At 38.4% G+C, this 27,121-nt stretch overlaps 1 protein-coding gene across 33 annotated transcripts in view; it reads right to left on the bottom strand.

Annotated features, from left to right (window-relative positions):
- Window positions 1-27,121, bottom strand: part of NRXN1 (neurexin 1) — a 678,846-nt gene that overhangs the window by 206,917 nt on the left and 444,808 nt on the right. For all 33 annotated transcript variants that reach the window (XM_054514185.1, XM_054514186.1, XM_054514193.1 and 30 more), the window contains one exon: window positions 3,645-3,826. In XM_054514185.1, the coding sequence (XP_054370160.1) occupies window positions 3,645-3,826 (182 nt within the window). The remainder of the gene's footprint in view (window positions 1-3,644; window positions 3,827-27,121) is intronic.

Below are 27,121 nucleotides of genomic sequence, written 5' to 3'. Positions count from 1 at the left end.
CATTTTGTTATAAAGTCTTTCATTTTAACATGAAAGATGAAAACATGGCATAATTTACATATTTTTTATAATGGCTGAAGTCTGTTGATGGAAATATATCCTTCTCAAACAGACCAAATACCCCTTGTGCAACACAAGAGAATGACACTTTCCTATGCTACCAGCATTGACAAAAAGAGCAATTTAACAGGACTGCTTAGCCCTTTGACGTGATATCTTTGTCTAACTTCACTTTATTCCTCACCAGAGGAAAGCTAAAAATTCAAAGTAGCAACAGCAGAATGCCTGTGGAAGACAATGACATTCATATGTTTGTACACTTTGCTTTCTAATGACGTGCAATAACAGGGTAGGAAGAGAGAAAGTGGAGGTAGGAACAGGAATCACTGGCAGAATTACCTAAAGGCACTAGAAGTCACACAAAAAGGTAAGGGCAGGAGTGCACATGGTGATTAACTGAACACTGCACAAAAAGCTGCTGCCTTTTTCCATGTGACATAGAGATGGATGCAGACCCTGTCATGAAAAGAAAAAAAGGAAGCTTGCAGTAATTACCAGAGCTACCTGTCCTTCATTTATCCATCAACAGGAGAGGAAGTGGCAGTAGACTTTTAGGTAGGATATCTATTTCCTCTTGAACTAGATCACCCAGCAGAGACAGCACAGAAGCCCACTTCCAAACAAGAAGTCAAATGATTGAAATGAAAGCTAATTGCTGCAGCTCTGGATGACTAAAACATTTTAAAATCCTTTTCCTGAAGTACTGTGCTGCATAGGTACCATACACACAAACAGTCCTTTAGATTTATGCTGCTACAGTACAGGTGGAATTTTATAATAATCTATCTTGGAATGTAAAATATTTGCACTGGAACTGTTAAGCGTCTGGAAGCAATGTAGACTACACATTTTTTAAAATGTTTCTCATATCAATGGCTATGTGAAGAGGTTAAATGATTATTTTATATAAACATGTTCCTAACCTAACACCAAAAGTGTGATTCAGATGATCAAGCAGCCATTTTCAGAATCAGAATTTGTTACAAGCTTAATTTCGTTATTAGGTTTACATTGTCTTTAAGTAAACAGAATAATAAAGAGGGCAAGCACACACTGAAGTACCATAACCTAATTTATAATTTCCTCTTCCATTTCTAGAATGAAGAAAGTTAAGAGCAAGCTTCCTCAAAGCTCTCAAGCACCCTCCCCAACATGCTAGTGAGGGCTATAATCTATTTTTTTTAAGCAATAGTTCCAGGGCAACTTTTTTTGCCACCACACACAGGTGAGTTATCCATGCACAGTGCATCTCCAGGTACACAAGCACTTTTTGCTCATGCATATTCACAGTGAGTGGGTACATGCAAAAGAACATGCAGAATTAAACACTTCCTTCTAGTTTTATCTCCTTCCACTATCCACAGCATGTTTCTGGTTGTTTAGTAGATAAGACACCCCTAGTGGCATCTATACCTTATGAAAGAAGCAAGTTTTGAATGACAATCCCCTCCTCCTGTTTTTATTACAGCTGGTTTAACACAGTAGCTGCCAATATGGAAACATTTAGACCCAATGAACTATTTTTCAAGTATAACACATAGACCTCCCTGTTTCTATGTTCTCTTCATTTTAGAACTGTGATATCTCACACAATGTCTTTCTGAGCTAAAATGGATCCCAGGTCAAATTCTCAGAAGTATCTGCAGCTCAACGGACTTTAATGAGATATATGGTCTTTGGTGTCAAAAGTGCTTTTGAAAATACTGCCTTTCAACTTCCCTTTGAATATTATCCTTATTTGAATTAGGTTCCGGGAAATTATATCCCAATGGTTTTCCAAGCTTTATCTATCACTGACAACTGTCATAAAAGTCCTTGCCAAATGTCTTAGGATTTCAGGTCGATCCCTCAGTGCCTCCACTCTAGGGACAGACTACTCTGAAGCTGCTCTCAAAGGTCAAACCTCATTCCAGAGAAATTTCACACAGTTACCATTTTGCTCTGAAGCAGAACAGGCTTCAGGGAGGTTCCCAAAGTCCCTTGCAAAGGCAGCAGGGGGAGGCCAAAATCACCTCTTACAGCACGATGATAAAAGGCTTTGCTGCTTCACAGAAATTTCAAAGAATCACTAAAGTATAATTTACCATTTTCCCCTTCCCTATTAAGCTGGTAGTGTCTCTGACCACAGAAAACTCTCAATTATTCTTTTTTTAAACCATCTTTTGCTACAGCATGGGTATAAGACAGTTATTTGAGGAAAAATATTGAAAACTACAAACATTTATGAGCAGGCAATAATTTTTCATCTCCAACTCATCATTAATGAACAGAATGTTTGCTTTAAAATAGAAATACCATGGCTAGATGGAAGAGCAAATAAATATGATAGCTTTGATAGACTTCAGGTACAGTAAAATTACAAGGAAAACATTCCTTTGTATGCTAATGAACAAAAAAAACCTGTAAGAAGAAGATAACTCTGTTGACCACAGAGGGTGGGTTTGCTCCGAGATCGCAAATAAAGAGGTAAATTATAACAAGGCACCTGGTGTTTGCAAAGCAAATATTTAAATTCCATCTAGCAACACAATACTTGCCTTGAATTATGTAGGCTCTCAGTTTTTCTGGCACCTGGGAGAAGTTGCTTTGTTCACATTTTCAAACTAAGATTGCACAAAACCAGCCAACTACTTCATCCGTGTGATTCAATGTAAGATAAGGGTATAGACAACTTCTGAATTCTATTCAAGGTTTTCTTTCTTTATTTACTCAAGCCAGTAAATAAATAAAAAATCACCTTTGTCCACAATGTAAGAGTGCCTTTGCAGAAAAAGGAGTCTGGGAAGATTGAATACCATAATCCCATCTAATTTTGAAAATGATCATTGCTGAATGCTTTCTGAGGGTAAAAGTGTAATTGGTTATAGACCAATAAGTAATTTCATTCAAAAGGAACTCAACTCTTCCTGAAAGTAGAGACATTCTCAAATAAAAATCAAACGAACACATTAACAAAGTTCAGACTAATCTAAAAAACAAAATTTTATACTGCTCTGGTTATGTTTTTCTCAATTGATCACTTATTTATGATGCCATAAAACTCCATATGCTTTCAATTTTGATTGCTAGTTCCTTGCTTTAAGGCAGCTGAAATTGCTTTCTAAGACTTCCTAGCCTGACAGTCTTCCTGCTTAAGATTTACCATCACAAAAGAATGGTGAAATCAGAGGACAAATTCTAATAATAACAAAAAACACAGTCAGCTGTGATACACTGCAATTCCACTATAAGATTCCAGATTAAATCCCCCAGGATAAACATACCTTCCTCTGATACTGCTAAATTCTGTTCCATGTAATTACACTGCAATAAACTGCTCTATCTGTACAGGCAGTATCTCAGTATGATTTTTAATTGAAAATCTATGAAAAGCAGCACTGTAGGAAAAAAAGGCATTTTGAGAATGTCTGAGACCCTGTACAACATCATCTGCAAAAAACCAGCATCATTTAGTCCACTATTGACCCCAAAAGGTTCATTAATTTCTATAACCACACTCCGACAAAACAAATTTTAACCCCCGCGAACGCAAGCACAAGCAAGACAAGAAGAAACCTCACGCCTTTGGTGAGATGATTACTTACAATATGCAGCTCTAAATAATCTCCAAGGCCAGTAGAACTGTCCACTCGCACCAGCACAGCCTCTTTTTGCACAGTGCTAAACCCTATTGCCAGTCTGTCTGCTCGAGTGCTCGGCCGGTCGTTGGGAGGCCACGTGTAAGTGATCTGTCCACCACCTTTGCTAAAGATATACGTTGTCCCCGCTGTTAGAGAAAACAAAAAAAGAAAGAAAAGAAAACAGAAATAAATATAATCAGCCCACTTGCACCGGTGCAAAGCCACGAGGAAATCATATGCCCTACATAAATCAGGTTCTCACGCAGTAAATGTATTCATAGGCTGCATTTCAATGCGAAGAGGTCTTTATCTCTAAAAATTACGCAGCAAGTGAAATATTAGTGGGTTTTATATTGTGCAATCAGCACTGAATATAACTTAATTGCAAATGAAACAACTTGAAACACCATAGCTCTGATTCAGAAATGCATATCTGTTTGGAAGAGTTCTTAAGTTTATGCTTGATAAACATATTTCTGTGATGTGTAGAACAGGATGAGTTAAACCAAATGCTTTTCCCAACTGGACCTATGTGGAGAAATCAAGTAATTCCAGTTGCCTCGTGGCTGACAAAAAAAAATGCAGCTATTTAGTTACACAACGAAAATGATACATGATGGTGGCCAGCAAAGCAAGATGTTAACAAATACATTCAGATAAGACTTTCACAGATCTGAGGTTTATCATCTTGTGACAGATGGGAATAACAAGTGGAAACATACTTTACTTGTCATGTCAGGACAAAGAGATTATTCTACCATCTGAGTAAGCAATGGCTTATTTGCATAATGCTCAATGTACATCTTTCAAAAGTGGAAATCTTTACACATTACATCCAGGGTGCACTTACAAAATCTATAATCTGTTTGAAACAAATGTTGTAATCCAAAACCACTTAGCACTCAGGTGCTGAACATCATCACCAGCATATTTCCTCAGAACTAAAATAGCAGCATATCCGGACATTTTCCATTTAAAACTTGTACCTTAACAACAGCACAGAGCAGGCAAATTGTGCATGCACTTGATCTTCCATTGGAAAAGTCACTACAAGCTATCTACTCCTTTTCCATGAGGATAGGTCAAAGCTTAGGAAGATAGGTTAATTCATTGTAAATACAGAAGTCCAGTTTGCTATCTGTTCTAAACTGTCTCAAAGTGTGGCCTACTCTCAATTTTATTGCATTTTATCTACTTATACTACATTTTATCTATTTTTATTAAATAGCTAATGATAGGACAAGTGGGAATACTTTTAAACGGAAAGAGAAAAGATTTAGATTAGATACCAAGAAAAAATTCTTCACTCAGAGGGTAGTGAGGCACTGGATCAGGTTGTCAAGAGAAGTTGTGGAGACCCCATCCCTGGACGACCAGGTTGGGTGGGGCCTTGAGCAACCTGATCTAGTGGGTGACATTCCTGTCCATGGCATGGGGTTGGAACTAGATAACCTTTAATGTCCCTTCCAACTCTTACTTTTCATAGAATCATGGAATGGTTTTTCAGTTTATTCCACCCAATGCTCTTACTCCATACTTCCCATGTCCATGTAAGGAGACAGCACATAATAACAAAATTTTGACTCTTTTTCTTTCCAAGTTGACCAAAAATGCCATTATCATATAAAGGAATCTAAAAGCCCTTGAACATGTGGACTTTCAAAGCCAAAGCCAAGAAGGACTGTAGACTTAACACCATTTGTTCAGCTCCCAGATGTCTCAAAATCTTACTCTACTGCCGAGCAAGACTGCTCTGTGTCAGTCATAATGCAAAAAGGACACTTGGTCTTTTTAAAAGATCTCAAATATTTATTTCTAACCTCACTTTTCCTTTATGGAATTACATGCCTATTAATTAGGGGTTTTTGGCAGTGCCATCACTAATAATTTATGCACAGTGCGTACCACTAAAGTCACTGTAAATCTCATTTTATATTAATACACTTGTGGGATAGTTTCACTGCGCTTCAGATGGATCTGCTGGCTTTTCTCCTGATGCCAAAATACCAACCAGCATGTGTTTCAGGAGAGTTTGTTAATTTCTTCAGCAAAGACAATAGCAGCACTGTTATTTAAGATTTCACTTACACTTCAGGTGAAATCAGGTTTTATCTTTATTATAAAAAGAGTTTTGCAAGAGTAACGAAGATTGGGGCTGTGCCAGGGACTGGTAATGGACACATGCAAAAGGTGTCTGGTTTAGCAATGTGTGTGACAAAGCCCTCCTCCTCTGCTCTCCCACCCTTGCTTTCCTCCTAGGCAGTGGTCTGAAATGTGCAATAATCTGCTGTGCATCATTAATCTCCAGTTACAATACACCCTGAAACAAAGACATGTTAGACAGGTAATATCACTGCTGAGAGTCCCCAAGTTCTCCTCTCTGCTGCTACTGTTGACTTCAAATCTCCAACTGATGAGTTGGGACCTTCATGGAGTTTATGTCACTGGTGTCTGGAGTGAAAGGATTTGTTCTGTGTTGAAGAAAAACAGAGAGCTTGATCCAAAGCTCATTAAAAACAGTGACAGCCTTTCTGTTGACTTCATAAAACATTGTGTCAGGTCATGAATGAGGTTCTTATAAGTAACAAAAATGAGAAGGCTAAGAAAAAACAACTCTTACACCTCAATGTCACAGATGGAGCTGTTAGAATAGTCCCTAAGATTTAAGTGGCAGTGCATAATTCTCCTTTTCTTGGTTGAAACAGATGTGTTTACCCAATTAAAAGACAAAGAAAAAGCCTGCCAAGCATGGTGGAATCATACGGAATACAATGACCCAGAAGTAAGTCTTCAGATCTGAACAATGAGAGGCTCTGCTGTTCTTATTCAGAGTGAATCTTTGCTGCATTTTTTTTTGTTGAGTACTGCCCTTCAAATCAACCAGGGAAGAGCAATTCATTCCATGCTGCTGCCGCATTGAAGGCAAGGTCAATGTCAGTGGAGCTGGATAAATCTAGCCGTAAATCTTAAACTACATAGAATAAACATCAAAGTTAAAAAAAGTATCTCTTATTCACAAGAACATGTGGCTTAGGGGTTTTTATGAGACAGCTTTCCCTCCTTTATAACTGCCCATTTTGTAGCTCTTCGAAGTAACTGTGTGTCTGGTGAAAGACTAATTAATCCATGCTGATGAATACAGATCTGCCTCTGTCTGAGCTGCACGGGGAGTCACGTTCCTCGAATTTCCTGTATTAATTATGGAAAAAATGGGTCGGAAGCCATTTGAGAATAGATCCTCTGGTGTTTATATTTCAAGAAAGACAAATATAATAATGTAAAATTTATTACTCTGGGATTGATCTCAGCTTATAGCCTGACCTCCCATTAACTATTAAAAGCTAGAAACTGAGCAGTTGTTGGAAACAACCCTCCTTACTATCGGTTTTGGGGAAACAACAGAGGAAGCCTAATTCACTTGGTCATAAAGGCTTTTATGCTGTCTGACAAACCTCATAATGTCTCTGCTGCTCTTTCAGAGCATTGTCACGAAACCCCAGCCATCTCCCTTAGCTTGTGGCACTGTGTTGTTTGGGGTTTATCATCTCCAGAGAATTGAAAGCAGCGGAATTATAATGTCAAGAATAGCAATGCCATCAGCACAGTACTTGTAAGCAGGCAACTTTGTAACATGCCAGTTATATCTCTCAGCCACAGAATTTACTGCATAATTCTTTATGCTTCCATGCATCCACACAACGCTTACGAAAAATGTCCACACAGCTCTTTGAAATTCTTACCCATGAAAGCATGGTTCCCATTGTAACAAAACGCCAGTGGTCAAGATACAGTAATGTTTTTTTAATGGCCTGGGTCTCTGAAGCCTTACTTGTTTGCAAAATTCATCTTTATGAAATAGTGCATTCATTTCAGCACAGTCTGGCAGCAACTCAAGGACATCTGCTTACCTCTACAGTATTAAGCAGATAAATATTTTGTTTAGAGCCCATTCACGTATTTATTAATGTTTATGACTGCAAAGCTTTCCAATATTTATTGCTCTGAAGTCACATTTGATGTAGCTTAATAGTTTGCTCAAATCAACAGCTTTCTGCCTTCCTCATGTTCATTCCAATTTTGAGTTTAAGGTATATTGCACTGAAGGGTAATGTACATAATTCCATTTATCCCATATAATGTAAGTAGCATAATGTTTATTTTTGACATTCACATCAGGTTTCAGGTGCTGATGAAGTGAATGCAATGGTTTGATTGAGCTCTGGACCCTCATAAACCATGATTCCATCATACTCTGTGACTGAAAAACTGAAGACTGAAGCTTGTAAAGTTCAGTAATGAAAACTATTAGCTGCACTTTCGTTAATAGAAAAGCAATTTTTAAATATCATTAAAAATATGAAGGGTAAAGAGTGCTAGTAGCAAGAAATTACCCAACAATGTAATTTTCTTCTTTCTGTATCTTATCAGCACTTAATTTTGGGATACAATGTGAACCCCCTTATTCCCATTGGTAAGTAATTACTTGCATTGATAAACCTGCTGAATACAGTGAGACTATTTGTGCAGGCTACTATTAATTACCAAGAATGAAGAATTTACAATATGAAAACATTTATATATATTTATATACATGATTGTCCAAACTTCTATATGAAGGCATTGATTATATTACTATGTTCAGAGAAGCATATAAATCTTCATTAATACTCATTTTTACATAATCACCTATGTATTTTCAGTCTGCACAAGCTGAAGTTCAGAAAAATACACAAAATTTCTGTACATATATTTGTACAGATTTTCTAAGCTAAGTAAAGGAAGGAATGCTTCAAGCCAAAACCATGATATGCCAGGGGAAGAAAAGGAGAGGTGGGGGTTTCAAAATAGTCCACTTGGTGGATTAAAATACAACCCTTTTGTATTTCTTCTTCCTAGGCTTTGATATGTTATTAATTATTCACACAGGAGAGAGAATGTATGCCACAGGGTTGAGGTGTGGAGGGGATGGCCATTAGGGTTAACCATGGGAAGGAGATGGAAAGAGCTGCTGGAAGAAGCATTTCCAACTAAAGACCAGATTGAACTGAATGCTTGCTGAAGGCATTCTGATACACTCTCTCCCACTAATCTGGGCAGGAGCCTGAACATGGATTGTAACTGCTCTCCTGCAAGAGCACCATCAGGCCATTTAATAGCAGAAGAGGTGCATTGCATGGGGAAAGAGAAAATGTTCAAAGGGATTACTGCTCCAAAGAGCTTCAGCCACAAGGGTAGGAATGGTAGTCTTATTTTCTGGCCAGCTTCTCTTAGATTTGTGGATAATAGGGACTAGGAGAATATTGATGGTGCTCCTTTGACCAAGTTTGGCAAACCTTGATAAAGGTTCAAAGTTTTCCTGGAAATTGGTTGCTACTCCAAACAATTTCTAGTTAGGTACTTGTACCCATCTGACTACATGCCTGAACCAGGACTGCACAGACTCAACATTTGTCACCTGTAAGGTCACAAGCTGCACAAAATAATTCCTTAGCAATTCCATTATTTTATTCATTGATTTTCCCTTCCTCCAGAGTAACTGTAACAAAACTCACTGACCAAAGCAGCATTGACAAAGATCATTGCTGGCGTTTGTTAATATTGTCGTTAATGATATCATCTTCTCTCTTCAGGTAAAGATGTTGAGGAAAATAAAGCAGATAGAAAAGGTCTATCAGAGTCCTGTCAGCCTTTTATGGAGCCCACATATCACTGTGCTACAGGTGAGCTCTAAAGTTCAGTGTTTCTCTGAGAGGTGCTGAAGCCACATCATTCCAACACCTCAACTAACTCAATCAGCTGGAGCAATTAATTTAAATGAAGCAACAAAGCAGTATCTACTACTACTACTAATTCAAGCACAACTTTACATTGCATTGTAGAACTCCTCTTCCCAAAGCACTAAGGTGACCCTGATTTGCTTTATCAGATCCTACAGAACTTTTCATCACCGTGCTTCCAATTTTTCAGAGAGCTCTATAAACCAGTGCTGTGTGTGGTTTATTATATTCAGCCATGCCTAAGAGCTGTCTCCAGGTAAAGGTCTAAGTGAAAATAGAACCAACACAATCCCAAGTCACGCTGAGCATCCTGCCCTTTCTAGTGGCATTTGTTGAAGTTTCAGGGTACTACCACAAAAGCAAAGCTTTTTCCTCAGACCACAGGAAAAAACCCTGAGAAAACCACTCCTTTTCCTACTTCTCCTTTCTTCCACTCTATGGTATTAGTATTGGGACAGTTGTTTATGTTTTATCTTTCACACATAATAAAGTGGGTGAAAAAATACTCCATTCCTGTTCCAAAAGTTTGTTATTTAAATTTGCCAGTCGCTATCAAGCTCTATTGACAAATAGGGTCAGTAAGTGACAAACAACTAAAATTTGTGAGTAACAATGGCTCAAAAAATATGTATATCTATAAAGAATAACCCTGACACAGCATCAGTATTCCAAGTCAGCATCATTCTTAGTATCATAAATGACATAGTTATAATAAAAGTTTCAAAGAATTTAAGGAATTTTCCAACTAGAGTGATTTTAATATTTTAAATCAAGTAGCATCTTACACCTCAAATGACCCCATTGATTTAGATTAGATCACTTAGCTGGAGTAAAGTGCTACTCAGTTTGAGTAGGGACATTGAACTAAGAGCCTCCAATTGTGCTTAAAATTATTATAATTTTGAGAAGGACCTTAGCTAAGCAAGAGGTTGCTGAAAGGACTCCTAAGAGAATAGAAATAAGGAGTATCTGTTCATCTGACTTATTACCAAAATATGACTTGATTAAGTGACTGTCAATGGACTTGTTAGTATTATGGCACTAATTCTGTAAAATTATTTTTATTAGCTTTAAAACATCCACAGGAAAAAAAGTTCTGTGGTTTGCTGAACTCAAATATGTTCACTTACACAAAAAATCGCTATTTATTTTATGAAAGTATACAGTCTAACAGAAACATGACACGGAGTGATAAAAAAAATTACTGTTCTTCTCCAGATTCTCTCAGTTTAAAAATTTTATGGGCTGCCTATACCTATCACTTTTCCAGTATGGATGCTGTTTGAAATCAATTTGAAACATTTCTGTATGAAATGTAAGGTAAGTAATTCCCCATTAGGGCCTTGGATATTTATGCAATGTAAATGGGTGGAAAATGATATATTTGGGAAATTTAAAGCCTGCTTTAAATGTCATATTGCACTCAACATAAAACATTTTATTCCATTAAAACTCTATTATAGTTAACAAGGATACAACATGTCTGATTCTTAAAGCTTGCCAAAAAGTCAGATGGAAATTAAAAGCCAAGCATCTATAAATAAGGGAAGGTTTTACTCTTCCTACAACCTTGTCAACATATAGTTAAAGATAAATTTCTTGAATACTGTCTACAGAAGTGGAAATTGTGTGGTTGAGCAACACATATGAGAAGGCAATGGACTGAAAAGCATTTCTGTACAGATAAAATGTAAAGACACTGTTAAGGAAACTTCCCTGTCTGACCATCCAGGAGCCACTCTGGAGCCACCCTCACACCCCCTGAGCCTGGGAGACCCTTCCCATCTACAGCTCCACACTCACACAGGCACACAAGTCTCCTTCCCAGCTCCACAATGGGCTTCCCAGAGCAGAGTCCCAGACCTTCAGAGCCCTAAAATAGTTTAGTCATGGTGCAATAGCTAAACAACAGAATAACAAAATAAAATGACAGCTCAAGCTGGTGCCTTCAAGGAGGGATCCTGAGCTTTTATAACCTCACAGTCCAAGAGCACTAAACTCCATGTGGTTGGCTCCTGCGGCCCCTGAGTATCCAGGTCCCCTGGCAGGGCCACAGGTCCCCAAGCCCACTTGGGCTCAGGGTTGGGCTCCTGGCCCTCCTAGCCCAGCCTGCAGCTCACACTGCAGCTACTCACAGAGCTACCTGTACTCAATGTGCTCCTCAACACCATTGTCAGATTGAGAGTACTTGACTTCACTGACCTCAAAGACAATAGGACTATTCCAATCTCCACACTCCTGACAACAGGAATTGTCAAGGCTTAAACTTCAATTTAACCACAGCTGCAATCAGTTCCATTAAAACAAACTACCTGCACATGCACTGATTTGTTTCTTATGGCTTATTAGTTGTTCCAAATCCAAAGTGAACACAGGCTGGTTAGTTAAAGGAATTTGTAACAGGATGCAGGAACTAGGACATTAGCTCAAATACTATGCAGGTTGATAGACACCAAATGTTGTCACCATCTGTTGGTGCCCTATGTGAAATCATTCAGTGGTTCCAGTCCAGGGACTTTACAAACTCAACAGATACCTGGCAAAAGTTAAAAATCCCCTAAGCCAAGTAACTTGAGCTTGCTGACTCAGCTGGGAAGCCAGTAAGTTGAAGAGATGTGGTGGAGTTTGAGGATCCCCAGTATGCAGGAAGAGATGACAATCTTGACTCCATGTTTCAGAAGGTTGATTTATTATTTTATGATATATATTATATTAAAAGAAAATTATATACAAAAACTATACTAAAAGAAAAGAAGGGAGACATCAGAAGTCTAGAAAAGAATAATAAAATCTTGTGACTGACCAGAGAGACTGACACAGCTGGACTGGGATTGGTCATTAAGTAAAAACAATCCACATGAGACCAATCAAAGATGCAGCTGTTGGTAAGCCATCTCCAGACCACATTCCACAGCCATCAGATGGTTATTGTTTACATTTCTTTTCTGAGGCTTCTCAGGAGAAAAATCCTAGTAAAAGGATTTTCATAAAATATGTCAGTGACACTAGGACCTGAGTGTCTCTCACAAAAGTCACTCTGCACAGAAGTGCACATAGGCCAAAAACCAGTAAAAGAGAAAACAAAATTAAATTTTCTTTTTATAGGTCCATCAACAGGCAATGTTCTTGTCAGAGAAATAATAATTATTTGTAGGTCATTATTTCATGCAAAACATTATTGCCTGAAGTTATGTTTTTATACAAGCACCTACGGCAGTATCCTGATTCTCAGAAGTGCTGTTGCATTTCTGGAAACCTTTAAAAATAACTCCCCTGTTCTTTAAATGGGGATCAAAACATTTGAAATAGCTGGCCTTAAGTCATTTAATAGTGTTAGAATGGACAGGAGCTTGGCTGCAAGTGCCTAGCATGCTTCTAGGCTAAAGTCTTTATTTCTTATTGGCTTTCTTACTATAATACAATATTCCAGCTATCCAGTCTTGCATTAACTTAGTTATTTTTAAGTGACGTTTATATTATGTTCCTTGCTAAATTGTGCATCTCCTAATTTAATCTTGAAAAATCCTTAGAGAGCTTTCAGAAGTAGCCAAAACTTCTCTTGGAAGAAAGGTATAGCATGCTGAAAATGAAAGCATTGCTAACTGCAAGCCTGCAAAAGTCACTGAAAAATGATCCACACCCAAGGATGTCAGATGCTGGACTAAGATAAGATGTCGATGTTGCTTGCAGCAGAAAGATGGTACTGGCAACAACACAAATTACAGGGTTTGCTGAGAGGGAGTCTCTGCTGGGAACAGATAATTGTATTATGGGCAATGTGCAATGAAGTTTCATTTTGCTTGTTTGCCAAGGTAGTGAAGAGTAGTAAGAAGTTCTGTGGCATACATGTTCTCCTACAAATTACTCAACTACTAATATTTAGCAGACTAAAATTTTCTTGTGGCAGCATTTCTGAATGCTTTTGAGTAGACAGACATGGACTATAGTTGAAGAAAAATAGAAAGAGCGCAGTTTCTTAGAGATGTTACATCCTGAAAGGCAAAAAATAGGAACCATTCTTCTTGTTAAAAAAATGAAATGAAATGAAATGCAAGAGATGAAATCTTTGGAAAAACACCAATCCTCCCTAAAGCACATGAGTCCACCCCTGAAGCAGCTGTTCAGAGGCATCTCAGAAGGAGACCTGGCACAGGGAAGGACTGATGAGCAAGTTGCAGATTGACTGCAGTCTTGTGGCATCGTACCATCTCCCTAATTCCAAGCATGAACAAAACTTCAGGATATTTTAGTTTATATACAAACCAAGTTTTCAAGTCAAAGCTAGTCTTCTCCTGCATTATTTGCACTCAAACCACCAAAAAGTATCAGGTAAAAGAGGAACATGATATAAAAGTGTCTGCTTGGTTGTCTCAAAAGAGCTTGAAAATAAGAACCAGCAAGCAGCTACAAATGATACTTCATTTGGAGAGTTTCTGCAGTCATTATCCCAGGGATTGACTTTGGAACATCAGTGTTTACTTACATTATCAAATCTGTGCATGAAACAAACAGTGTTTAATAGGGGTACACAGACACAGCTGTATTTGTACTTGAATCTTTAAGGTTATTAGACCATTATAATAAGAGCTAACAGGGGCCAGCCAGGTTGGGCCAATTCACTTCCTTCCCACTTCTTTCTGTTCTACTACGTAATAGATTTTCAATTGAGGCCTGGCACAGAAACACTACATGCTTTGTCATTATGATAATTGCTGTCATTCTTCTTTGCAAAGTCCTTATGCTGCTGTTTGTAAGCAACAATTCTCCACCAGATTCAGAGGATAAAGAGCTGCAGTGAAAAACATGCATCTGAATGCTTTTCACTGGGTTACACAGTTAAGCAAACAGAGAGTCTGGTTTAACCACTGCATTCCACAAGAATGTTTGGAGAGAACTTGACAAAAGAGTTTTGGAGTCCAAACTGTTCAATCATCTCACCAGAGACTAACTCAAGTGCTGGCTCTGACACTCCACACAGCCAGTGCTATCAGCTGTAACTTAAATCACTCGTGCATGCAAGAAAGGCGAGCAGTTGATCACCCTCTGCAGACTAGCCCACCCTAATTAGTGCAGTGATTTTGTGCAGGTCACTCACTTCCAAGGGTCTGGCTGGAGGACATTATGATTGCTTTTAATACCCTGAAGTGAAGATGAGTATTCAATAGTCTGGAAAGCCTTACTTTAATACAGTACTTTATAATGACATACGCAGAGATGTCAAGAATCCTTCAAAACTCTAAAGGATACCAACATACGTGGAAAATAATTCTGTGATGAAAGGTGCTCAGGAATAATCCATTTTTCAATAAGCATTCTTTTAAGTTTGCTCAAAAAAACTCAACCCAAAGCAAACCAGAACATTTCCCAAGAAAAGGAGGAGAAAACAACATTTCAAATACACTAAACACCAGTCCTGCAGAGTGAACTGCACTACAACAACTTGGAAGTTTTGAGGACTCCTGCACTACAGTATTTTCTTACAGCATTTCTGTAACATAAAACATATTTCTAGGTATGTTTCTGCATCTCACACAAATATTGATTCCATCGAAGACACACAAATAGAATAGGAATAGATAGGAATTAAATGCTATTTGATTTAAAATGTATTGAGTTAAATTTTAAAAGTCATAAGAAGGCTCTCTGTCAATTCATGTAATAAGCATCAATCAGAAATTAAGAATCATTATTTAAATATGAAGGTTTTCTTCATATTCTGTTCAGCTCTCAAAGGACACTACCTACTCACATGCTGGAGTCTCAGTAAGGAGGCTATTCAATGAGAGGCTGGCTTTGTGATGATATTGCCAGCATTTGTAATAACAATGCAACCTAAACACTGCAATTAAACAACAGAGTAGTATTTTTGGAATACCCTGCTGTTCTAAAGTGCATTGTGAATATTAACATATTCCAGTAAATTAGTTTGCTCTCATTATCATAAGCAATTACTTTCTGTTTAGATGCTGCTGATATTAAATTGGCAAGCAATTTGCAAGAACTAATACATAGCATAAAAAAATTTTCAAAACTCTAACGATATGAAAAGACAAGTGTTTCTAGTAACACAGTCCCTTACATACAGATGTCTGTCTCTCTCTAAAAATCTGTGTATCTCTTCCTATCAGTTATCTTTTTTCAGTAGCAAGTGGATAAGTAACTACCTGAGGCTCTGTGACAAACTCTTTATAAACTTGGTTTTGATTCTGTGGAGTTAATCATAAATACCTCAGGCCAAGTGTGACAGTAACAACTCATTCACATCGGAAAAAGAAAGTGTTTTCATGCTCATTTTTGAAAATAATAGTTTAGAAAATATATCAATGTGAAGTTCAGTTCTTTGCTCTCAAAGCTATTACTTTCCTGATACAACACTGTCAGATGGTGAGGGTGAATCAACACCTTTGTCCTCAAGATACAGCCAGGAACAGAACAAGGCATGGAGAACCTGTCCTGCTTTTAGCAATAATGACACCATAAGCCTCTTTCTCTTCAGTCGAACAAAGCAGTAATCCCCAAGGCAATAGCATCTAAACTAAAACCCCAAGTTAGGAAAGAACCAGGACTACTTTTCTGAAGGACACTTGGAGAATGTGACAGACATCCCTTGCCTGGTTTGTTCTGCTTCCCCACAGAAAACGCACAGATCAGGTAGCACGAGCCAAACATAACCCAAAGAGCTTTGTGGGGAGTCTAAAACAAAAGGAACAATTTGCTTTGTTCCTCAGCTTGTACTTTGGCCCCAAGTTTCAAATGAGAAGCGCTGCATGTCTTTTGGCTCACATGGCACCACTGCTCAGGCTGCTGCACATGCTGAGATCGTGCCAGTGCACAACCAAGGATGGGGGCCAAAGGAGAGGGTGTGGAATAGCCATGTTATGGTACACTTTGAGCCAGAGTCTAGTTGGCAAGGTCAAAGGTGGAACTCAGCCATCTTAGAGGTCTTATGCAACCTGAATGATTCTGTGAATAGGTTATCCCTTCCTCTGAGTCAGCCTGGACAGCCAAGGAGCAAAGATCCAGCAGCCAATGGTGCTATCAGCCCTAAAGCACCTCAAAGCTGTCCCTACAGATTCAGGATGGGCAGGTTGCTCTTGGTGAGCTGGAAGACCTCAGTATGCCCAAGTGGGATTTCAGTCCCATGTTTCATTCACTAATCCTGATCTGGTAGGATCAAGCACCTGTTGAAACCACACCCTCAGCTGAGGGTATGAGGCTACAAACTACTTGTATGGGTATTGTGCCTAGCTGTTTATGCAAAATTGCCTTTAATGCAACTGTGAACCTTAATGGGGACCTTGGGAATCCAGCATAACAAAACAAACCACAGTAGTTTAAGCAATTCCCAGAATACAATTCTAAAAGTGTAACTTGTGACCTCAGGTCTCAATCTTCCAGGCTATGTTTCAGTCTGGAACCAATTACTATAACCATCTTATCTTGCAGATTGCACAAGACTATAATAGAAACACTAATGCACCCTTAACTCCAGGAGCTCAATGGTCCCTGTCTGCTGTGCTCAACTTTGTACTCTGCTGTTATAGATTATTGGGTTGAAAATATCTTAGCTAAAATTAGGCATAACTTTTAAAATAATTTAGTCAGTTCTTAAATATATTTTCTCTTATTCAAAGCTGGAGTAATTTAGCACCTTTCTTGTCACTCTCTTTTAAGAAAAATACATTACTAAATGATTATTTTTTAAATCAAATCTTCCAATTAACTTTGTGAAGTAAAACCACAGACTTTTGCAGCTAAAAATGATGTGTGCCTTGGTCTTTGAAACAAAGTAATGAAGTTCCCATCTGATTAGCAAACACAATGTTTTGTACTTACTGACCTTCAATAGAAAAAAAAAATCAGCAACTGTTTGTAATGAGAGTAGGGTTTCAGTCACTTCATATTTCCCCTTTCATCAATCCTCCATTCCCTTCTTCTTCTAATCCTAATCTGCAAGAGTTCTGACAAATTATTTGGTTTTTAACAGTGTTGTAGCCATCATGAGCAGTTCTCAGAGCCAGGGGACACGTCTCCAAATTATTCTCCTTCTGCTTGGAGGAAAAAAATACCTTACAGCTGACATTCAATATCAGTGTCCTTAAGCTACTCACTCCTTCTAGGCTAAAAGAGAGGGAATGGAAGCATCAAATTACATTTGGATAAATAAAAGATGATGCATAATAGCATACAAGGAAAAACAAATTGTTCACAAATCCCAAAAGAGCTATTTCTACGTTTTCTGGAGAAATCCCATCCCATCTACATTCAGGATCTTGCTGTACATGACATTTACACACAGGATTGTTAAACTAGAGCTATAATGAAAGATGCAGGAATATTTCATTAAACAGCAATTTCTGTTTCAATTAAACCACCTTAATGTTTGTAGACCCAAACATGGCTTTTTCATATCTGCATTACATAGAATCTTAGCAGTGGTGAAAAATGTTTTGTTTCATGAACATGACATTTCACAGGACAGGATTCCTCCTTCTAGCCTCATAATTTAATAATATCAAAAACTAAGGGAATCTGAACTTTTACTCAGAAAGAGTAGATTGTTAGAACTAACATCCAAAATGAGAATTTGCATATCTGACCCCAAAATACCTTAAAAATAAAGAGGAACTCCTAACTTGCAAATTCAAATAGCAAGGTACTTTTATATTCCATAGCAGCTTTTCATCCTCTCTCAAACTTAAATGTGCATGTGAGCTCTTCCCTACACAGATCAGGTGTGGGTTTAGGGGAAAGCTGAGGGCACACATGCCACAAATAAAGGAAAAATACAGAAAAACTTTGGATTAGATTTACTCTGTCCCTCCAAGAGTAAAATCAACAGAATGAATCTGACACTTTCAAAAGAGGCACAAGAGGGCACAAGCAAGGAAGAGGATATTATGAAGTAATTAATGTTGCCCTGTGAGCCTCTTTATGCTCATGCAAACAAGCATCTTTAAAAGATTTTGGACCTAAAGAGCAACTCTTGCTCTGAATTGTTGTGCTGCTGGCTGGAGAAGTCTGCTGTTGTTAGGTCAGTCTGATGAACTTGACATAATTGTAAAGCACAGCCAAATCACATGCAAATCCTCTGAATGCATGTCAAACTAGCCTGGATCCCTCAAATGCCAGACTGTTATCCCTGTGCTATCCCTCTTCCCTAGGTCAGCAGTAGTGTCCAAGAGACTTAGTGGTACACGGCTTCAGGAAGCTGATGCAGCTCCACTGATGCCTTTTCTTCCTCTGGAATAGCCTGGGTGGCCCTTTCTGAGTGCTGTGGACTTCAGCTGTCAGTGCACTCTCCTCCTGGCACCTGTGTCAGGGAACACTTAAATATTTTGTGGATGTTTCATCTGCTCAAGAGATTAAGCTCATTGTATAAGAAAAAGCTGATTTAAAAAAAAAGAACAAGAGCCACAAAACTGCAGATAAACAGAATCCATGAGGTTCTCCAGTAATGCAAACATAACTGATAGTCAGCTTCTACAAAACCTACCTAATTAGAGCTGTTATCAAAATGAAGGTCATGTTAAAGAGTACTAAGCACACCCTGTACTTATGCTGATATTCATGTTAGTGTTCATCAAAGTAATTTCTGTTTTAAAAGAGATGATTATTTAGTATCATTATCAGTCTCAGCCTCAATACTATGCTGTCACTATTATGCAGAGACCTCAGCTTCAGAAAAAGATTTAGTATCTCAAGTGCTCAACCAGTATGAGCTCTGTATCTCAAACAAAACACAGCTTCTGCAAAAACAAAAAAAACAAAACCAAACCCATTCTGTTTGAGGAAGACACTGTGCCCCTTAGGCTTCCCTTCAGTGGAGGTGGTGACCTGGATCCTTCATCAATAACTCAATTTATTAATTCTGCACAGCATGCAGTAAACTGCTTTCTGTAGCAATTTGCACTGATGGAGGAGAGCTATTGAGGAACTTTCCCCTCCTTTAAAGAACACACTTCAGCTGTCATGCCCTGTATAACAATCAATGTTTTCCCTTGCTTCTTTCACAGCTGCTTTCCAAGTTGGCAGTCTTAAGAAAGCATTTTCAAAAGAAATCAAAATGGTGTTTTCCTCATGCTCTTCTATGCAAGGTTTTATAAGGGAATAAAGTGCCATTTCATCTGAAAAGATCCTCTGAACTATTATATTTTGGGATTTTCTGCCTCAATGTGTTTCATTTATTTGCTTGCACTCAAGACAGATAGTAAAAGAGCAAGCAGCCTGACCTTTGGAGAATTGTCAAAAAGCCCAACTTTGCAACTACAACAACCAGTGTGACCTTCTTCTCTACCTTCTGCAGCCAACAATCACACACAAGGAGGGAGAATAAAAGCAGCCTGGTCTGGATAGAAAACTGGACTGGGTCAGGTAACACAGCCTGTTCTCAAAGCACTTGTAGATGAGCACTTTGTGAACCCTCCCAGAGCACCTGGGACCTACCAGCTGAATGCCAGACCTGTTCCCTGTGATGCCCTGCCAGCAGGAGCAGCTTCCAGCTTCGCCAGAAGAGATTTATCCACGTTTCTGTAGCTCTGTCACCTCAGACTGGATATCTCAGATCATCTGTTTTTCTGAGGGCACCATAAACACCTTATTATTTCCTCCTCCATAAACCATATCCAATTTTCACAGCTGCATGTGTACAGAGCTGGCAGGAAGGCTTTGAGAGTATGGCTCGATGCACAGAGACCTGAGAGTCTCGAGTCTTCACCCAACACACCACTAAAAACCAGGGTAACTTCTTCCCAGCAGCACACTCACTGCAGCAAATGGGATGCACTATAGGCCAGAGTTTGCTTCCAATAGATTTCCAAGGTCAACATCACCAAAAGCATTTATAGCAGCAGTGCTGGGAAGTAAAACACAAAGTGAATATAAATGAAGAGGAAACCTACCATGACCGTTGTTAATTCTCAATAGTTCTACACTCCAACCAAAATACAAGCAGCATATGTCAGTCATTCTCTTGGAAATAGAAACAGCCACTGCATTTTCTGACTCCTTTCTATACTGCCTCAAAAGTGGCTTGGTTTTATTAGGAGAAATATACAGTGCAATATCCTATGCCATGCAATATGCTCCACGACTCAGAGGGGATGTGGTGGATTTTATTGATTCAGTTTTCACACTACTGTAAACCCCATTATTGCCAGCAGAGCAACTGGAAACTGCAAGCAGATCCTAGATTGATAGACTCTGCTATTTCTAATTTTCTCAAGTATACAGCAAGCTTTATTTCTTTTTCTTGCCTTTTTTTTTTAATTTGGATTTTCCTTTCTAATAAACCCACTGCTGTGGGACACCTACTCAGTGGTACTCTAGTAAAAAGGGACAGAATTCATCCCATTAAAGGCATTTATAGGTATTATTAGGATTTTACAACATGATAGCATAATCTATCCTTTGCCTGAAGTAAACACTCTTAAAGGAAAGTCCACAGGGAGAGGAAAACTGAAGCATTTTTTAAAGTGGTGAATACTAACCAGATATATAGCTGGAGGAAAAAATAATGTTCTAACAGGAAGATACAGCAAGCAGAGCACAAGACAAGAATGATACCAAGGAATCAAAATTTGGCTATAGCATATACTTTGGAGCAATAAGAGGGGGAAAAGAAATCAAGGACAAAATGGCAGGAGGAAAATATGACTGTCACTATTAGGGGCTAGAGAAAAAAGCAGGACAGAAAGGTAAATATTTGAATACTTGCACTGAGACCAACACCGTGGGAAAGGTGAGCCAAAGATTTCCCAGCTTGTGTCTCTGGGCTCTGCTACAGCTCAGGAAGAGATTATCAGGGATTCAAGCTACCACCCACATTGTAATGATTGGAGGAGATACCTAGATTCTCATGGATCTTGTTGGAAATTCTTATGGATGTGCTGCAGAACACCTAGACTGGTAATCACCATATCTCTGCTATTCAAACATTTCCTGTAATCTTCTAGCACTTTATTCTATGTTTTTTCCTGTGTTTGTGCTGGTTTTGATGCTATCAGATTCTTGTCCATAGAAATGTTAACTACACTTGGGGCTTCTATAAAAATACTCGGTGATAATGCAGCCAGTCATTTACTGAGCTCAAAAGCAGAACTGTAGCATAAAGTGCACAATAACACTGCCTATTTAGACCATCTGAGATAATAGTCTCATAAATTGTGGCTATGCTTAAAGTGATCAACACTGCCTCTTTTTAATAGGCCTATCACAAGGTCAGCAATAGAGGATAAGGAAAAAAAAATAGTGTCTATAGCCTCTACTTGTTTAGAAGGTTTGCCATTTAGCACTAAACCAAAAAAAAAGAAAAAAATAAGCCATACTGTACACACACAACAGTATCTGAAATATTAGCAAATTCCACTTAAGAAATCTCTTAATTTCTGCCTATTTTCATTTTATTAAGTCAGTGTGACAAAGCGAATGCACTCAAAGCAAAAGTACTGATCCCAGAGACTGTTTCTTTTCTCACAAATGCCAAAATAAATTAGGAATAACTCACCTGCAAACAGCTGAAGAGAAAAAAAAAAACGCAGTGTAACAAGAAGAGATTCTCTCCAGAGCTGTAAAACTGGAAGCACCACTTGGAAGAGGTGGTATATTCTTGCTACCTCCCCGGGGTAGACACAGACACAAAAGGATGAAGCTGAGATGAAGCTGTCCTTTTGGAGGAAAAGTGCATAAACACATCTCCAAGAGCTGTGTCTCCCTTTGTTGCTTTAGCTCTTTCCTAAAGAGCTAAGTGGCAATGGAAAGAATTCCTCCCTGGGATGCCTGACTGCCTGTGGCCAGCTGAAACACAGTGCCTTGAGTTTAGATGCCTGTTCCAGATGAGACAATTCACAGTTCCTCAATAAATCCCAGAGCTCTTTATGCCAGTTAAAAGCAGGCAAGAACTCTGCTAACAAATTCAGCTGCATGGGGAGGGGCTGATTTTCCCTGCTAACACAGGTGGGAGAGGAGGAGCAGTTCAGAGGACAATAGGCAGCAAAGGAGAAATTCCCAAATTGTTAATTAGAAAAAAAAATAGCAAGAACAGCTTGTGATAAATAATTATTTAGGCTTTTTTAACTGATCATCAGATGGAGATAGGTACTAAGAGCAGAGAAGCTGTGAAAGATACACAAAAGATTTTCTTTACATCAGCCCCGAGTTTGCACAGTGTGAAGCCTACCATTAATTTTGTAACTTTGAAACTTAAACTAAGAATTGGTTCTGTCAAAGTTGCTTGTAAAATTCTGTAGCTGTAGTTGGTTTGAAAGCATTTTTCCTTTCAGTTCATATACAAATAATAGACAGCACAGGGAGAATGCTGCTAATCAATGTCATCCTCAAGCCACATCAATCTTGGATTTGTATCAACCCAATTTTACCTTAGCTAAATCTCTGCTTTAACCAAAAAAGGCCAGAAGATGAATATTTGATGAGGAGTAAGGTGGTACATGAGGTTTCCCCCAAGACCTGGGGGAAGTCCAAAATAAATGCCCAGTAGGACAGAATAACAGATAGAACAAACAAAAAACCAACCAACAAAACAAACAAACAAACAAAAAAACCTGAAAAAAAGCCCTTGCTGGTAAGCAAACAAACAGAAAACAACACAACAAAAATGTCTTTTGGTAGTAAAATGAATTATCATATTTGCCCAACTTCCAAGAAGGTAGAATGTCTCCAGAGACACATTTGCATTGAGCACAGCCCTATTAAAATTGATGACAATTATTATTTAAGGAAAATCAACCTCTGTTCCTAAAGGGGAGAATGCCACATGATGAAACGTGCACAAGAAAAAAACAGCAGTTAATTCTAGGCATCAAAGTCAAGTGATCTGTGTAGCATCATGGACAGTCCAAAGAAGAAATTTCACTCTCCACAGAAGATTATTCAGAGCATCTGTAATTTTGAATATGTCCAGAAAATATATTAGGGGACTCCAAAGCCTTGAATTAGGTCTATAAATCAACTCCAAAGTTAAGACTGTGAGTACTGCCAAGATATTCATGGGCCCAGTTCCCTGTTCCTAGAGGTAAAAGTGTAACTTCCATGGAAAAACACAGATGCTCTACTTTCATGATCTGTCTTATCCCTGCTAGATCAGATTATAAATTTCACCTAGTGCATTAGGAATGAAATGCACACCTGCATACTAGGAAGGAGTAATAAAGTCATAATTTTTTTTTTTTTAATGAATAGGGATGAAACATTTTCACCAGCAGCAGTTAGCAGCCAATTTAGGCACATCACTGAACTGTCTTGCTCTTTGCAGTTGAAAAAGAGATCCAGCAGCAGTGATGAATGACTGCAGATGAGTAGGTACATTAAGCCTACACACACACAGTGCATCCTGAGCTGCTGCTGCTGCTGTTTGCATTTACTATAAACAGGAAAAAAAAATCAAGAGAAGAGGGTTTGGGAGAAACAAAAAATGGGGAAAGTGAGTGCAGTGTGAGAGAATGTGTTACATTGCAAGCAGAATCACAGAGAAATCCAGCACAGCCTGAGAACACAGCAGGAAGGGGGGACCTGAAGGCATCCCTTTTTCTCAGAATGTGAAGCAAAGTTAATTACTGTGAGTTTCAATAGTAGATACAAAGAGTATTTCAAAACCCAACAAGACACCTTGGACACTACCTGTGGGGCATTACAGGACTCCTGTACTGACCAGACCATCAAGAGTGAGGATTCTGAACTGCAAAACAAAACAAAACCAAAACCAAACCAAAACAAACACACACAACACCTGATTAAATTAAGCAAGTGGAATACATGCTAGGGAGAAGCTGGAAAGCATGGAAAATAAAGTGAGAAAGAAGAATAAAAGTTGTTAGCTAACAAGATGAAAGACAGATCTATAGACAGACAGGTAGAGGCATAGACAGAAGTAAAAAAATAAAAATATCATAGAAACTGTATCTATGGCAACACTGAAATAGAAATTAGTAGACATTTTTCTGCATTTGAAGTCTGAAGGTTGGAAGAAAATCAAGCCACATTGCCAGCTATTTTTCTGTGGTCTGCATTATAGAAAACATGTCAGGAGACAGAAAAGAGAATATCAATCAGGTCAGAAGAAGGGAAATAGAACATCCTTCTTGCTTCCCTAATAAGCTTCACTTTCCAGTCCTTATTTTCTAAACCAGGGATGCATACAATTTTTTCAATTAAATTCTTTTTTTCAAAGAGGTAATTGTTGGATTTGGGGGACTCAATTTGATTTAAAAGAATGTAGGTTTTATATGAATTGCATCAATCTAATTTTTTTAAAAGTATTTAATTAATCTAAAGAATATAGGTGATTGGTTTCCTTGATTGCCTTTTCTCTCAAAATGCACATCAGAACAAAACATTTTTATTTGCACACTGTCAAATTTCGTCCCTATATATATTTTCAAAATTTGTTAGCGAAATGTATGATTACTGACAAAATCTGTAATCTCTTTTAAAATGCCACAATATTTCCCACTAGAATTTTGTTCCTCCAGTGTATTGTGCAGCTCGTATTTCGGGTTTTCTCTAACCTGTTATCATTCCTGCTTAAGAAGGTAAAGCTTGACTTTTCACTGCTTTGTTCTTTGTTCAGTAATTTATACATGAGCAAGTGGGTGTGAAGTGCTGGCAGATGTGTCAGGCTGTGTTGCACTGCTCCTAACAACTACAGAAGGAGAAAGGCACTGGATATTTAACCTCACCACTTCTGTTTCAACAATTAGGCACTAGTATTCAAGACTCATTTATTAGGCTGTTTAACCAGTTACAGACTTGGAAGCTGACTGTCAGGGGTATGTATTAAGAGAAGGATGCTGCAATGGGATTTTTAATATATCCATTGAATAGAAAAAGAGGTGCAAATTGTTGGTGAGCTGAGAATGAGAAAAAAACATAATTCCAGGCAATGAAAAAAAATATATATATTCATGCCCTAGGCTTCAAAAGCTTTGTATCTTAAACATCAGTGTTACTTTAATATGTTTTGGAAATAAGTGCATTTCATAAAATGTCTGTTCAAATTCCAAAATGAAGTAATTCTTCACTTGGATAACATTATTCAAAGGAACAACCTGACAGTAGCAACTCAAAATTTCCCTGCATGATGAAGTACATCTCATGCACATACTCCATGCATAAATTACATTCCTGGGGCCCTCAGAGGATCCCACATTGGATAAATCTGCTCTCCACTGTTCAAAGTGCTCTTCCCCACTTCAGCTCACAGACATGCCTCCAATGCAATATTGCCTCAGATTGTGCTGACAGTCAGGCTGATTTAAGAGCTCAGGACTCACTGTACTTCCAGTACACAATTTTTAAAGCTACAGACAGTACCCCTAAAAAGTGTCAAAAGATGTTGCACCTCTACACAAAAAGTGCTAAGCCTGTACTCTGAGAAATTGTTACAACTACACTCATGCTGTAATTCCAAATATTAATATTTTGAATTTCTGTTATTTTAGCTGAAGACTATAATAAAAAATGTTCATAAATCATAAATTCTGGAATAGAGGTCTCTAGAAATTTGTGAGTATAAACTAAAAAACCAGTGGAAACAGAACGTGGGAAATAAAATTGTGGATACAAGGACAGTGAGAATAAAATCCATAACTCTTTGAAAGAAGGTAATGGAATAAGAAATCAAGATTTTAAAAACAATTAATAATCATTATGAAATTCTGAGCATATGTCCATATATGACACTGGAAATGGGTTCATCTTACTCTAGAAATTAATGTGGCTCTTGGGAGTTGTGCTTGGCTCCAGAAAGAGGAACTAAGAAATCACTGTGCTCACTGATGTTGAGAAATTATTCAGTAGGAGAAATTATAATCCTATGATAATAGTCATACCTGTACATCATGTCAGCCTGGGCATTGTATGAATTCCCAATGCAGAGACTGAAAAGAGTTTACAGCAACTGTAAATATTTTAAAAGGTGCTGTTAAAGAGAAGCACCATGCATCCCGTCCTGGGAAAAATTCCCATGTGCCTAGGTCTTGTCCTCGTCCCTGTCCTCACCACTACAAGCTCTTAGCTGGGCTCAGCCCTCATCAGCTGATGTGCACTCAAGAAGCTGAAATGGAGTTAATGACCCATCATTCATAAATCTGCAGAGCTGGCTTCAGAGTGGCACAACGTTCCAGGCTGGATTAAAAGACACCTCTAAAGCCCTGGAATGTATTTTATATTTTGTATTTTACACCCTGCACTTGCCACATAACACAGTGAGATTGAGCCATCATGTTGATTATGATTGTACTGTGAGCAGTGCATTCAAATTCTCTAGTTAAACTGAATCTTAAAAGAAGGATAATTTAAAAAACCCTCTTTCAAACCAAGCACAGCACATCATTTTCCCAAGGTGTTTTCAGAGTGCTGCATCCAGCACTGGAGTCCCCAGGCACAGGAAGGATATGGACTCTGAAGTCCAGAGGAGGATTGTGAAGATGACCGGAGTGCTGGAGCACCTTTCTTATGAAGGCAGGCTGAGCAAGTTGGGGTCATTCAGCCTGGAGAAGAGAAACTCTGGGGAGATCTTTTAGAATGTTCCAGTACCCAAAGGGACCTACAAGAAAGCTAGAGGGGGCATTTTGATAAGGGCATGTAGTGATAGGACAAGGGGTAATGGCCTTAAACCGAAAGAGGAGAGATTTATCAGAAAGAAAATCT

This window comes from Molothrus ater, chromosome 3 (assembly GCF_012460135.2).
Source record: "Molothrus ater isolate BHLD 08-10-18 breed brown headed cowbird chromosome 3, BPBGC_Mater_1.1, whole genome shotgun sequence".
In the NCBI taxonomy this organism is placed as follows: Eukaryota; Metazoa; Chordata; class Aves; order Passeriformes; family Icteridae; genus Molothrus; species Molothrus ater.
Note: the sequence above shows the minus strand (reverse complement) of the source record. Positions and strands in the feature narration are given on the sequence as shown.